This window comes from Pseudophryne corroboree, chromosome 6 (genome assembly GCF_028390025.1).
Source record: "Pseudophryne corroboree isolate aPseCor3 chromosome 6, aPseCor3.hap2, whole genome shotgun sequence".
Classification (NCBI taxonomy): Eukaryota; Metazoa; Chordata; class Amphibia; order Anura; family Myobatrachidae; genus Pseudophryne; species Pseudophryne corroboree.
In genome coordinates, this window is record NC_086449.1 from 189,377,220 (window position 1) to 189,391,120 (window position 13,901).

General features: G+C 45.4%; 1 protein-coding gene across 2 annotated transcripts in view; it reads left to right on the plus strand.

Annotated features, from left to right (window-relative positions):
• Positions 1–13,519, plus strand: part of GOLM2 (golgi membrane protein 2) — a 119,523-nt gene extending 106,004 nt beyond the window's left edge. The window contains exons 9-10 of one of the 2 annotated variants that reach the window (XM_063925484.1): positions 10,348–10,515; positions 11,411–13,519. In XM_063925484.1, coding sequence (XP_063781554.1) covers positions 10,348–10,515; positions 11,411–11,478 — 236 coding nt within the window. In that variant the 3' untranslated portion in view covers positions 11,479–13,519. The remainder of the gene's footprint in view (positions 1–10,347; positions 10,516–11,410) is intronic. The other variant, XM_063925485.1, reaches the window with a different exon arrangement.
• The last annotated feature ends 382 nt before the right edge of the window (positions 13,520–13,901 follow it).

Here is a 13,901-nt window from a genome sequence, read left to right on the forward strand (position 1 = left end):
TGATCACTTGGTTCGCCTAGCTGCTCGTTCCCGGAGCCGCGCCGTCACCCCCCTCACAGAGCCAGAAGAAAGAAGCCGGGTGAGTATTAGAAGAACAGAAGACTTCAGTGACGGCAGAAGACTTCAGAGTCTCTGAGGTACCGTGCAGCGGTCGCGCTGCGCGCCATTGCTCCCACACACAAGCGGCACTACACGGGTGCGGGGCGCCCTGGGCAGCAATTATACCTCATAATGCATCCTGGCAAAGAAGTATACAGTGCATAGGCACTGTATACAGACCCCCGCCAGTATAAAAATTTCAAAAATTAGCGGGACTGAAGCGTGCCGAGAAGTGGGAGTGGCTTAGCCCTCACAACTCTATACAGCGCCATTTATCTCCTCACAGAGACGCTGGCCCGCCAAAACACAACGAACAGTGAAAAACGCAGGGGGGCACAGTGGTTTAGTGCACTATGAGTTCATATAAGAAGCACTATATATATATATATATATATATATATATATATATATATATATATATATATATATATATATATATATATATATATATATGAGCGTGTGGTTAATGAGTTGTTAAAAATTTCTGTGTTTTCCCTGTCAGATATCCAGTATAGCGATTTAGTACACATGTGTTGACATGTGTGAGTGCTCTGCCACAAACAGCTATGGGAATCCCTCGGTCGGCATTGCCGACTCCTGTTGATACTTGATTCAGTAGTTGAAGTGTCAGCATGTCGGTAGTTGTAAGCTTTTCCAAAGTAAACACTGTATGGGAGACGCAGTCGTATGTGGGTGACCCTGTCTGCACCAACTGCATGACTGGGTGGAAATTAACAATGTAAAAAACCTATACCTGTGTGTGTATATGTATATATAATAGTAAGGATCCATTGAGCTGTAGCTTGAGCATAGACGTGGTAGTATTTGTGGGGGAGTGATATTAAAATTATGTATATATATATTTCCCTCAGACCCCTCGGGGTCGCAAGAATGTTATTTTGCCCGGTTACTACTCCCTGTTGTCGACGAATACTATGTCTTATGTCGACCATAATGTTTCCTGGTTAGATCCACAACATTGGCATTCAGTACATGTTCATACACATTCAGAACACATTAATGTCATTAGGGACCCTGCTGTTCCTGACAAAATACATATACGTATGATGTATATACAGAATATGTGTGTATATGTGTATTTAAATATGTATATTCGTATTACGATTTCTAATGAATGCTGAAGTAAAGTTATTCCTTTTCATGTGCTGGTCGCTCTGTTGATAAAGCTCTAGGTCAGCCGTGAGGAGATGGTCTTAAATCCTCACGAGGAGTACGAGTGTTTATTCTTTTCCCGCCGTGGATAGAATAAAGTGAAAGTCAACCCCTGGTCTGCACGGGGCCCTGTCACAAAGGATTGTATACAGGAAGCTAAGTGATATTTTAGTTATATGCTTTGATGATATTTGCATTACATACGCATGGGGGAGTGCTTGTATTCAGGAATGGTCGGCTACCTTGTTATCCGATATAATTACCCTGGGGAGAGATGGGATATTCCTTAAGTTGGGTCTTATCCAGGACATTGCAGCGTGCTGCCGTGGACTACAAGAGGTATGCACTGACTCAGAGATTTACTGGAGTATCTTCCCTATGAAGGTGTAACCTGGTTTGGGGATGGCTTTGTTAAGTTGATCTCGGCAGATACCACTGGTAAGTCTACCTTCTTGAGCTATGTTCCCTCACAACGGTTGGTGACGCATTTTTTGTGGGATGCAGTCATTTTGACCAGTTGGATACCTTTTTTTCCCCCCCTTCTTTGTAGGTAGAGGGAGGTGAAAAGGTAAGAGGTCTGCAGCCTTTTCAAGTTCGCAGAAGCAGATATCGTCCTCTGTTTCTACCACATCCACCGTATGTCGCTGGGTCTATCTTGCTGGAGCCCACACCAGTGGGAACTCGTCGAATACTCTTCAGTCAGTCCTAGAATGGACTTGGACTAGTGAGTTAAGAATAGAGTCCAAAGGGGGACATACTGGAGTTTCCAGATGATTCCCCTCACCGATTCTCCTTTGGACGGGGAGGTAGTATGCGACGCCATACAATAGTTGGGTCAGGATCAGGACGTTGTCCTGCTGTCTCTGTCACACAAAAAAAAAGCTGTTATTCAAGCTTTTTCGTGCTTCTGAGCCCGGACAGCTTGGTCAGAACAATCCCAAAAACATTTCTACTTAAGAAATTGAACTACAAGATGGAATCTCTCAGGGCAGGGATCTTCAACCGGTAAAAGAAGAAAGAGGGTTTAAATGCGGTTTTATCCGCATTAAGCTTACCTGGTTTCGATATTCAGGTTTGTCATTGCCATTTCACCGGAGTGATAGCAGTATGATGGTTTTCCTTCAATAGTAAGAGCCATTATTATTCTGTACTGGGACGCCCTCCTGACTACGGTGAGGTCAAGAAACAAGTGGTACAAATCGTTGTTTCTCTATGACAGTTCTTCAACACAGAGAATCGCTGTTGATCCCAACAACGCAGATGTCGGAGTTGGGAATAAGATTAGATTCTGAACTGTTAAGAGTTGTTTTTTCCTGTGGAAAAGAGATCTGAGGATCCAGAGTCTGATCAGATTTGCAACAGGGTAAACCCATCAATACGTTCCGTTGATGAAGAAGATGGTTGCGGCCTACGAGGCCATTCGGTGAGCAGGTCAAATGCCAGAGTGGTTTTTGCGGGACCAGTTGGACATGTGGTCCGAGTCTCGCCTGCACATGCACCGGAAAATAATCCTATTTTCCAGGACCAGGATATCTCTCCTGTGGTGGCTTCATAGTTCTCACCTCCTAGAGGGACGAAGGTTCGGGATCCAGGATTAGATCCTTGTGTCCATGGATACAAGTCTTCGAGGCTGAGGAGCAGTCTTTCCAGGGGAAAAAGGTCAAGCCGGGTAGCTTGTCTACAATAAGCATTCTTGAATTAAGAGCTATTTACAACGGAACATCATCTTTGCGATCTGCCCGTCTTAATTCTGTCGGACGACTTAACAGCAGTGGCGTAAGTAAGCCGCTTAGGGCGGAACGAGGAGCAAAGCGGCAATGGCAGAAGCCGCAAAAGTTTTCAGCTGGACGGAAAGGCATGTAAACGCTCTATTAGCGGTCTTCGTTCCGGGTGTTGACAACTGAGAAATGGACTTCCTCGGCAGACACGATGTCCATCCAGGATAGTGGGGTCTTCCTCACGAAGTTTTCACTGAAGTGACAAGTCTTTGGGGAATTCCTCAATTAGACATGATGGCGTCTCGCCTCAACAAGAAACTTTTGGGATATTGTTCCAGGTCAAGGGACACTCAAGCAATAGCAGTGGACGCCCTCGTGACACCGTGGGTTTCAGTCGGTCTATGTGTTCCCTCCACTTTCACTTTTTCCGAAGGTGATAAACATGAGCAGAACAAAGGTTCAGGCGATCCTCATTGTTCCGGTCTGGTAAAGGAGGGCTTGGTATCCAGATCTTCAAGACTTACTCATAAAAGATCCCTGACCTCTTCCTCTACGAGAGGACTTGTTGCAGCTAGGACTGGGCGTGTATCAAGACTTACCGCGGCTGCGTTTGACGGCATGGCGGTTGAACGCCATATCCTAGCCCGAAAGGGTATTTCCGGTGAAGTCATTCCCACATTGCTTCAGGCTAGGAAAGGAGTAACGGCGAAGCTTTTCCACCGTATTTGGAGGAAGTATGTGTTTTGGTGTGAATCCAAAAAGGCTCCTACGGAAAAAAAATTCAGCTGGGTCGTTTTCTCCATTTTTTGCAAGCAGGTGTGGATGCAGGCCTAACGTTAGGCTCCATTAAAGTGCAGATTTCGGCCTTCTCAATTTTCTTTCAAAAATAATTGGCCACCCTTCCAGAAGTTCAGACTTTCGTGAAAGGAGTGCGGCACATCCAACCTCCATTTGTGCCCCCAGTGGCACCTTGGGACCTTAACGTGGTGTTGCAGTTTCTTATGTCACACTGGTTGGAACCTTTACGAAAGGTTGAGTTAAAATTTCTCACTTGGAAAGTGGTCATGCTGTGGCCTTGGCGTCCGCAAGGCGGGTGTCTGAATGAGCGGCCTTGTCTCACAAGAGCCCTATTTGATCTTCCATGTGTATAGAGCAGAATTGAGAACTCGGCTACAATTTCTGCCGAAACTGGTTTCTGCGTTTCACATGAACCAAACTATTGTGGTGCCTGTGGCTACTCAAGCTTTGGCTGATCCGAAGTCTTTCGATGTAGTCAGAGCTTTGAATATTTAGGTCGCTAGAACGGCTCAGATTGGGGAAACAGAGGCTCTATTTATCCTGTATGACCCAACAAAATTGGGGCTCCTGTTTCTAAGCAGACTGTTGCACGCTGGATCTGTGATGCAATACGGCAGGTTCATTCTACGACTGGTTGCCATTACCGAAATCGGTGAAGGCCCATTCTCCCAGGAAGGTGGGCTCTTCTTGGGCGGATGCCCATAGAGTCTCGGCGGTTCAACGTTGCCGAGCAGCTACTTGGTCGGGTTCAAACACTTTGGCTAAGTTCTACAAGTTTGATACTCTGGCAGATGAGGACCTCATGTTTGCTCAATCGGTGCTGCAGAGTCGTCCGCACTCTCCCGCCCGGTCTGGAGCTTTGGTATAAACCCCATGGTCCTTTTGGAGTCCCCAGCATGCTCTAGGACAGAGGTTCTCAAACTCGGTCCTCGGGGGCCCACACAGTGCATGTTTTGCAGGTCTCCTCACAGAATCGCAAGTGAAATAATTATCTCCACCTGTGGACCTTTTAAAATGTGTCAGTGAGTAATTAATACACCTGTGCACCTGCTGGGTTACCTGCAAAACATGCACTGTGTGGGCTCCCGAGGACCAAGTTTGAGAACCTCTGCTCTAGGACGTATGAGAAAACAGGATTTTAATACCTACCGGTAAATCCTTTTCTCTTAGTCCGTAGAGGATGCTGGGCGCCCATCCCAGTGCGTACTGTATCTGCAGCTATTGGTGGTTACGCTCATGCGGTGTTTCTTTTCAGTCAAGTCGGTTGCTGACGTTAGTCATGCCATGGCATGCGGTATGCTATTATTGGTCGTGTTTACACACAGGTTGTGTTACATTTTCGGTCAGCATATTGCTGTATATTGTTCATGCCATCGGCTGGTGTTCAATTGAATGCCACGTTCTGCGGCATGTTCGAGGTGTGAGCTGGTATGACACTCACCGTGTTTAAACAATAAATTCTTTCCTCGAAATGTCAGTCTCCCTGGGCACAGTTCTCTAACTGGAGTGTGGAGGAGGGGCATAGAGGGAGGAGCCAGTTCACACCCATTCAAAGTCTTATAGTGTGCCCATGTCTCCTGCGGATACCGTCTATAACCCATGGTCCTTTTGGAGTCCCCAGCATCCTCTATGGACTAAGAGAAAAGGATTTACCGGTAGGTATTAAAATCCTGTTTTTATTCCCGCCCTCTGCAGAAACTGATTTCTTGCCAAGTGGGATGGCCTGCCTCTCCGGATCAGGTCTCAAATGATCTCCTTGTCTCTGGAGGTCCGTCTGTCACTGAGCTGGTGGCTGTAAGACCAATGATTGAGCAGGGGTCGTCCCTTCTGGATCGCCAACTGGTTCCTTCTGACGACGAATGCCGGTCTGAGGGGTTGGGGTGCGTTGTTGGAGCAACACTCTCTTCAGGGTCGGTGGACCAGGGAGGAGTCTCTCCTCCCGATAAACATTCTGGAATTGCAGGCAGTGTTCAATGCTCTGAAACTGGCCTGGCATCTGGTACTGCACAGGCCTGTTTAAGTACAGTCCGATAACCACGGTGGCATACATAAATCATCAAGGCGGCATTCGAAGCCGCATGGCAATGATGGAAGTGTCAAAGAATCTTCATTGGGTGGAACGCCATGTGCCAGCCATATCGGCAGTGTTCATTTCGGGGGTCCCCAACTGGGAAGCAGACTTTCTCAGTCGTCAGGACGTACACGCCGTAGAGTGGAGCCTTCATCCAGAAGTATTTCAACTCCTAGTGGACAAGTGGGGCCTACCAGATGTAGACCTGATGGTGTCTCAACACAATCACAAGGTTCTAGTCTTCGGAGCAAGAACAAGGAATCCTCAAGCGGCGTTTGTGGACGCACTGGCAACTCCATGGAACTTTCGGCTGCCGTACGTGTTCCCTCCGGTGTTACTCCTGCCCAGAGTAGTGAGGAAGTTCAAGCAAGAAGGAGGAATCCTTCTAATAGCTCCAGCGTGGCCCAGATGGCATTGGTTCTCAGACCTACAGGGTCTCTCGCTAGAGTGTCCTCTTCTGCAACAACCAGACCTCCTCGTTCAGGGCCCTTGTGTTTACCAGGATTTGGCCCGACTGACTTTGACGGCGTGGCTCTTGAAGCTTCCGTACTGAGGGCCAAAGGATTTTCTGAGGCAGTCATTCAAACTATGTTGAAGGCCCATAAGCCGGCTTCTGCTTGGATTTACCATAGGGTCTGGAATTCTTACTTTGCTTGGTGCTCATCCAACAATCATGACGTTTATAAGTTTAGTACGGCCAAATTGTTGGCCTTCCTACAACAGGCAGATAAACAATGGTAGTTGCTCGGTCATTCCTGGAGATAATTATGTATTAGGTGCTGGAAAGGGGAAGGGGTCACAGACAGACAGAGAGGTGAGGTGGGGGGAGGGGTTGCAAATCCCACCCCTAAATTTCCCTTCGGCACACTAAAAATTACCTGTGACCATACCTGAACCCATCTGGTAATAGAAATTCAGAGAATTAGTCACACATGTTTGCAAACACATGTTTAAGCTGCTGAGCCACTTCAAGGCTTCTCCGATATCGGCAGTCCTAACACTACATAATAGCAGTGCCCACTTAGGGCCATGTTATTTGTCACAGTAGGCCTCATGATAAAGGCTATTACTAAAACACATTCAGACATTCAGAGTGCTAACTTACCCAGGAGCCACCCCCAGGATCTCCCATTGTAGTTGCTCGGTCATACCTGGTTACAGGTAATTTGTAGTGTGCTGAAGGAAAATTTAGGGGTGGGATTTGGAAACCCCCCCCCCCCCCCCCCGCCCCGCCCCCCTTCCTCTCTGTCTGTCTTCCTACAACAGTGCCTGGACTTGGGCCTTCGGCTGGCCTCCTCCAAGGTTCAGATTTCTGCCTTGTCGGTATGGTTTCAGAGAAAAATTGCGACTCTGCCTGATGTTCATACATTCACTCAGGGTGTCTTACAGATTCAACCTCCTTATGTCCCACCTGTGGCTCCTTGGGATTTGTCGGTGGTTCTGGAGGCTTTGCAGAAGTCTCCGTTTGAACCTCTTTAATCTGCGGACCTTAAGTGGCTTTCCCTCAACGTCTTGTTTCTGCTGGCTATTGCCTCTGTTAGACGGGTATCAGATTTGGGTGCCTTGTCTTGTAGGTCCCCGTATCTGTTTTTTCACCATGACCGGGCGGTTCTTCGAATGCGCCCTGGTTATCTACCTAAGGTGTAGTGTCTTCTTTCCACCTTAACCAGGAGATTGTGGTTCCGGCCTTTGTCTCTCCGGATTTATCCTCCAATGAGCAGTCTTTGGATGTGGTACGGGCTCTCTGTATCTATGTGAAAAGGACAGCCTCCGTTAGGAAGTCTGATTCTCTCTTTGTACTGTTTAGTTTTCACAAACGTGGCTGGCCTGCTAACAAGCAGACCTTGGCCAGATGGATTAGAATGGTGATTGCACATGCTTATGTACAGGTTGGCCTTCCAGCTACTGCTATCATCAAATCCCATTCTACTCGGCCTGTTGGACCTTCTTGGTCGGTCCGCCGTGGTGCGACCCTTGAATATTTGTGCAAGGCGGCTACGTGGTCCTCAGTGAACACATTCATAAGGCTCTATGCCTTCGATACTTCTGCCTCCCAGGATGTTTCCTTTGGACGCCAGGTTCTTGTGCCCGCTACAGTGCGTCCCCTCTCATAAGGAACTGCTTTAGGACATCCTCGATGTTATTCCCTGTGGAATACCAGTGTACCCCGCTGCAGAAAAGGAGATTTATTGTCAGAATTTACCCTTGTTAAATCTCTTTCCGCGAGGTACACTGGAATCCACAGGGCGCCCACCCTGACGCTCTTAGCGTCTCTGGGTTGGTATGGCATTAGCCGCTGATACCATCTCCTGTCGTGAGAATGTGGTGTCTGTGGCTACTAACTGTTGTCATCTCTTTTGCCTGCTACTGCACTGTGCACGGAGGCAGGGTTATAGAGGAGGCGGCGCTGAGCATCTTGGGAACAGTCAAAGCTTTTAGCCTGTTGGTGCCTCGGATCAAGATCCTACTCTACACCCTCCTCCCCTCCCCCCCCCCCCCCCCTCCCCCCCCCCCCCCCCACCCCACATGTTATTCACTGTGGAATCCAGTGTACCTTGCAAAAAGAGATTTAACAAGGGTACATTCTTACCGTAAATCTCCTTTTTCTAAAGCATACCTCCCAACATGACCCTCTCCAGGAGGGAAAGAATGCTCTGCTCCTGGACTTCCCTCTTAATGTATGACTGCCATCACCTGTGCTGAAACACCTTTCTTATCCATTAACCTGTTCATCACAGGTGATGGCAATCATGAATTAAGAGACAAGTCCAGGAGCAGAGCATTGTGTCCCTCCTGGAGAGGGTCATGTTGGGAGGTATGCTAAAGGAAAACACAATTGGACAAGAGCGTTGTTGCTGTTGGGTTTGAGTACAGATTGGCTCTAGAGTGTGTCCGTCCCCCCCCCCCCCCCCCCCCCTCCCATCATGGTCATTCCATCATTGATGTGATTCAAAGATCCCAACATTGCACACGCATAATGACTGATTGGAAACTGAGAAATGTAATAATTATCCTGATCTGGGATAAAAGATATACTTGTTCTTTTCACATTTTTTTTCTTGCTAACTTATATTTTATACATTTATATTTTACACACTCTTTTATATGGTTCTCCATTTCCATCATCTTCTGTGTAACCTTTTTCCCACCCCACTATCTTCATCGTGGTATGTTGTCATAGTTCTTGCTGAAGTCCTTTTCCTTCATCTCCCCACTCACAATCTATCCAGAACACTTATCTTGTGCGTAACTTTTCCTTCACACCTGAACTCAGGATGTTTTCTCATACTCGCTGCTTGACACATTCTCGATGTGCTTTCCCCACTATTTTCCTCGTTTTTATGCTGTTTATATATTTATTGTCTGCCACTTGCCCACAACTTCCCTTCAGCCAGGCACCTACCTCTGCCAAATGCACGAGTCCCCTCTCCGTCATCATGTTTTTCCATGCATGTGTCATTTACTTCTGTGCATGCCCCTCCAGCCGGCATGATCACTAGACCACTTCTTGCTCCTCCTGCTGGTCCACTTCCCACTAATGCAGATTATTATCCCCATACAACTTACAAAGTCTTGCACTCCCAGGTACAGTTTCCATGGGATCTGGACTATAGGTCCACATACATTATTTTGACAGGCACAAGGTGGGAATAGACGATACTGGAAAACATCAACAGGTTCATATGGTCAACATTTTATTTTTTATGTTTTTGGACTTTTTCCATTCTTGCCACTCCATGTCACAAATCATAACCTTTAGTAACCTTGTGGCGAGCAAAGGTGTTTCTACAAATGGTGGTCCCACATGAAAAAACTATCCACACTAACCCCAAAAATGTAAATAAAGTGTTTGTCCTTTTTGTGTGTTTACAATTGTCATGTCGACCTTTTGACCCTGTCGACCTTCTGTCCATGTCGACCTTGTTCCTGTCATCCATATGGGGTTGAACTAATGACTGTAGACCAGGCATGTCAAACTCATGGTCATCCAGCTGTTGTGAAACGACAAGTCCCAGCATGCTTTGCCAGCTGATCAGTGGAAGATATGCTGGCAAAGCATGCTGGGACTTATAGTTTCACAACAGCTGGAGGGCCACGAGTTTGACATGCCTGCTGTAGACAGACTGAATGTAGATCTTTTATACCACACCCATTTATTTTCTATGTACTTGAGTTGTATTGGAATAGTATGTCCTGTCCATTGTGTCCCAAAATTTGCTTTGTGCTTGTATGAGGAGATCCTGTCTCACTGGGCCCTACGGATAGGGTCTCCTTTAATTTTCTGGCCTACTTTGATGATGATTATTATTAGAAGACAACTTTTGAGATGTCTGCATTTACATTTTATTTTGCACAAGTGCAGAAGCGCAATCTTTGGGCTTTGAGTCCTGTCCTGTCCATACTGATGTTTCCTAACATTCTCATGTTTTCCTTCCTTCTCTCCTGCTTTTCTATCCTATTCTGCTCCTTTCACTCCCGACTTCTCAGGTCGGTTTTTTGATGAGAATGAGTCCCCTGTTGATGCTCAACATGGTTCAAAAGTGGCAGATTATAACGGGGATGATGGGAACGTGGGTGAGTACGAGGCAGACAAGCAGGCAGAGCTGGCCTACAATGAGGAAGAGGATGGTGATGGGGGAGAAGAAGATGTACAAGGTGAGCGTGGGCTCGATCTGCATCAAGTTATCCCATTGTTGTTCTCAATCCAGCTCTGGACTATCCAGATGACCTAACTAGACTCCAGCTTCCAGGAGCATCTGCTGCATGTAACCTTTTCACAGCAATAGCATTCAGTACTGGACACTTTAGGTGACTATGGGGTGTAGTGCATCTATTCTGCCTGCCTAGTGTGACTTTCCCTATTGATATGCATGTATTTTCTAAATACATTATACCATCTGGGCTTCCTATGTATTTTGCTGTCCCAGTTGCACATGTGATGTACGTTTGGCATTAGATCATTCGGTTTCCCGACCAGCTGTATTTTAACCTGTTCCCATCATTCTACTTCCTTTTTGTTGCAGACTAAATGCTGTATCCATTGCAGTTTCCACAGATAGCGTTTCAGTCTTGCGCAGGGTTTGGTTTGTCCATTGTATGTGTATCCAGGTTCCATTTGGTTTGTGTTGCGCTGCATCCTTTTTACCATTTTTTGTTGCATTGATTTTGAACTACGCGGGCAGGTGAACCTTGCTTTGCTGTGCGTTTTTCCTGCTGGTCTCACAGAACTTAGCGATACATTGTGTCAGTGTCTCATGCCTGCAGCCCAAGCAAATTAAAATGACATCCAAAATGTTTATTGTACTAGATCCCAAATGCTTCCTATTGTGTGTGGCAAGTTGTGGTTTGTGCAGTATAATATAGTGTAATGTTTTGACTATTTATCACTGCAACTTTTTCTTCATTATTTATTAATAACATCTTCATAATGCAAGCTACCCAAATTATCTTATGATCCAATTCGATATTGACTTGGAACAGAGTACTGCTAATAATACTAATGCGTTCAGATGCAAAGATGCACCTAACATTCTATTCTTCTTTGTTTAAGATGATGAAAATGATGGACAGGGGGATGCAGCAGAATACAGAAAAGATCACTTTGGCGAGACCCTTTAACCTGTGACCTGGATGGACGAAGAAACTAATCAAACGTGCCAAGTTTGTCTGGTCTATTACTTGTACTGTAAGAGAAGGCTCAAAGACCAGGAACGGATCTTGTTCATACAGGTGCAGCGGAAGATCAGAACTGTTGACTGATCACCTCTCTGGTGGACAGACCTAATATGCGGCATTACAGTTACAGTAGGGCTATACCAACAAAGGCGGTCACAGTCCTCCTTGGACTATAGACGTTGAACTTCCTCCTGAAATGGACTCTTTTTAAACCCTTTTCCTTGGGCTGTAAATATGAACCTTTTGCTGGAAATTTGGTTCAGGATTCAGTTCCTACTTGGTTTGCTCTTTATAAGTTCATAAACAAGATGCCCAAAAATATCTGGATATTCGTGACTGAAATGTTCATTCTTCCCAGAAATGTGCCATGCAGAGATCCACGTCAAACCTGATTCCAGTGTTGGACACACGAGGACTGCAATTACCCTAGTATAATAGGCTGAGATAAAGATTCTGATGTCTGCTGTAGGCTTTACTTACTGTATAAGATGCCTTTCCTGTGACCGTTTCTCTGAGGCAGGAAGGGCTGCATATTAGTACCTTTTCTCAATCTTCCTTGTGTAAGCAGTGCAGCCAAGTACCAGTTTCTCTGCAATTATTTATATATTGTTTGTATTTTGTATGTCATATGTGTAAATAGAATCACACACTGTACCATGTAACACACTTATGTCTACCAGGCAGAAACTGCACCTTTAAATTAAGTTGGGATCAATCATCAAAATATACATTTCCTAAAATGTTGTTAGGGGGCCCTATATCAGGTGACTAATTCACAGTGACTGTATGCACACTTGCCACGGTATCATCGCAACCATTCGGTACCACTGTAGGGCTTGGTGCGCACTTTGAGCGACAGATGTACTGTATATGGCAATGTACTTACAGCAAAGGGCATTGGTTGTGTTTGCCACAATGCATAAGGGGTTGCCCAAGAAACCTCTTTTCGAAGGATGTGACTGTAACAGCCATAAATACTGTAACTCCCATGCATGAATAGGAATTTAGATAACAAATGGGTAAAATAAAAATAAGGGATAACATTTGTATAAAAGAATCTGCTCCAGTTGTTGTAAAACATTATTCCAGTCAGATTATTATTTACAGATTTACTGTTCATAGCTGTAACATTAGGGTGTATTGGCTACCTACTGACTGTGGAGGCAGCTATATGCTGAACCAATATTTAAGTGTGCAGTCTGTCCGTGCACCGGGAACTAGTGACAACTGTGCCTCTTGCTATAATGCTGTCAATGGGTTCCTTGATTCCGTCCCTACAATGTCTGTCCAGGGTGAGTACTTTTAGGTATTTTTGGACTGGGCCTGTCGCCTACACACAATGCAGGTATCTATTCTGCTGGATGAAATAATATTGATGCGTGTGTAGCCTCTCCGGTCACTGGCAACCAGTTTCTCATGAGTGGAAGTCTGGCCTCGTGAATATTTGGCAGTACTTCCGCGATGACACTTGTTCCTAGCAAAGGACTAGGCAGGACAGACTAGAAGCTCTCACAGTTTTTAGGTGGTAAGTACCCAGTGACTAATGTTTCAGCATATGGACACTTTCTTTGTGGAAAGATTATTGAAAAAAATTAAAATAAAGATAAATACAAAATTAATCATCTTCATTTTGGGTGGGATTACCTGACATAAATATTTTATTACTTGCACAAAATTATGACTTTCATATGCAAAGTTTAACGTTGTCAATGGGACGTGAATGAGAAAAAAAACAACTTTACATCATAGTGCAGGGCTTTTGCAAATTACGTTTTATTGACCCGATTTCAATTTTATCCCATTTTAATTGCATATTTGTTTATTGTTAACCTTAAAATTCTGACTCAGAATTTGTTAATGGTTGTTTGTGTGTGCGACCGCGTTGGTACTGTACACATTTAGTCCTGAAACCTGTGTCCATGTCCTGCACTGTGGGAGCACAGTCCCTTGTGGGAGATTCTTAATAAAGGTAGGAAAAAGGTTACATCTGTGTTGTGCATCATTTCAGTGCATTAGTCATATTCTTACACTAAACGTCTGAGACAGGAGTTCTTGGTCTGTTTTGTGAGCTAGGATAACCTGTCCTGTGTAACTTTTCTGACACCTGCTTGAAACCCCAAAAATCAAAATGTTTGCGAGGGCCCACTTCACGGTCTATATTCATACTAAAAATCAGAATCGATCAAGCTTTTGCCATCCTGCTCCAGAAGACAGGTCTGACTTGTGCTTTGAATAACAGCACTATTTTTGCTGGAAATAGGTACAGTTCATATGGCCGATTCATGTTTATACGTAAAGCAAAAAAGCAAGCAACTGGGAAAAACCATGTTGGACTACGGGTGGGGCAGGTGTAACACGTGCAGAGA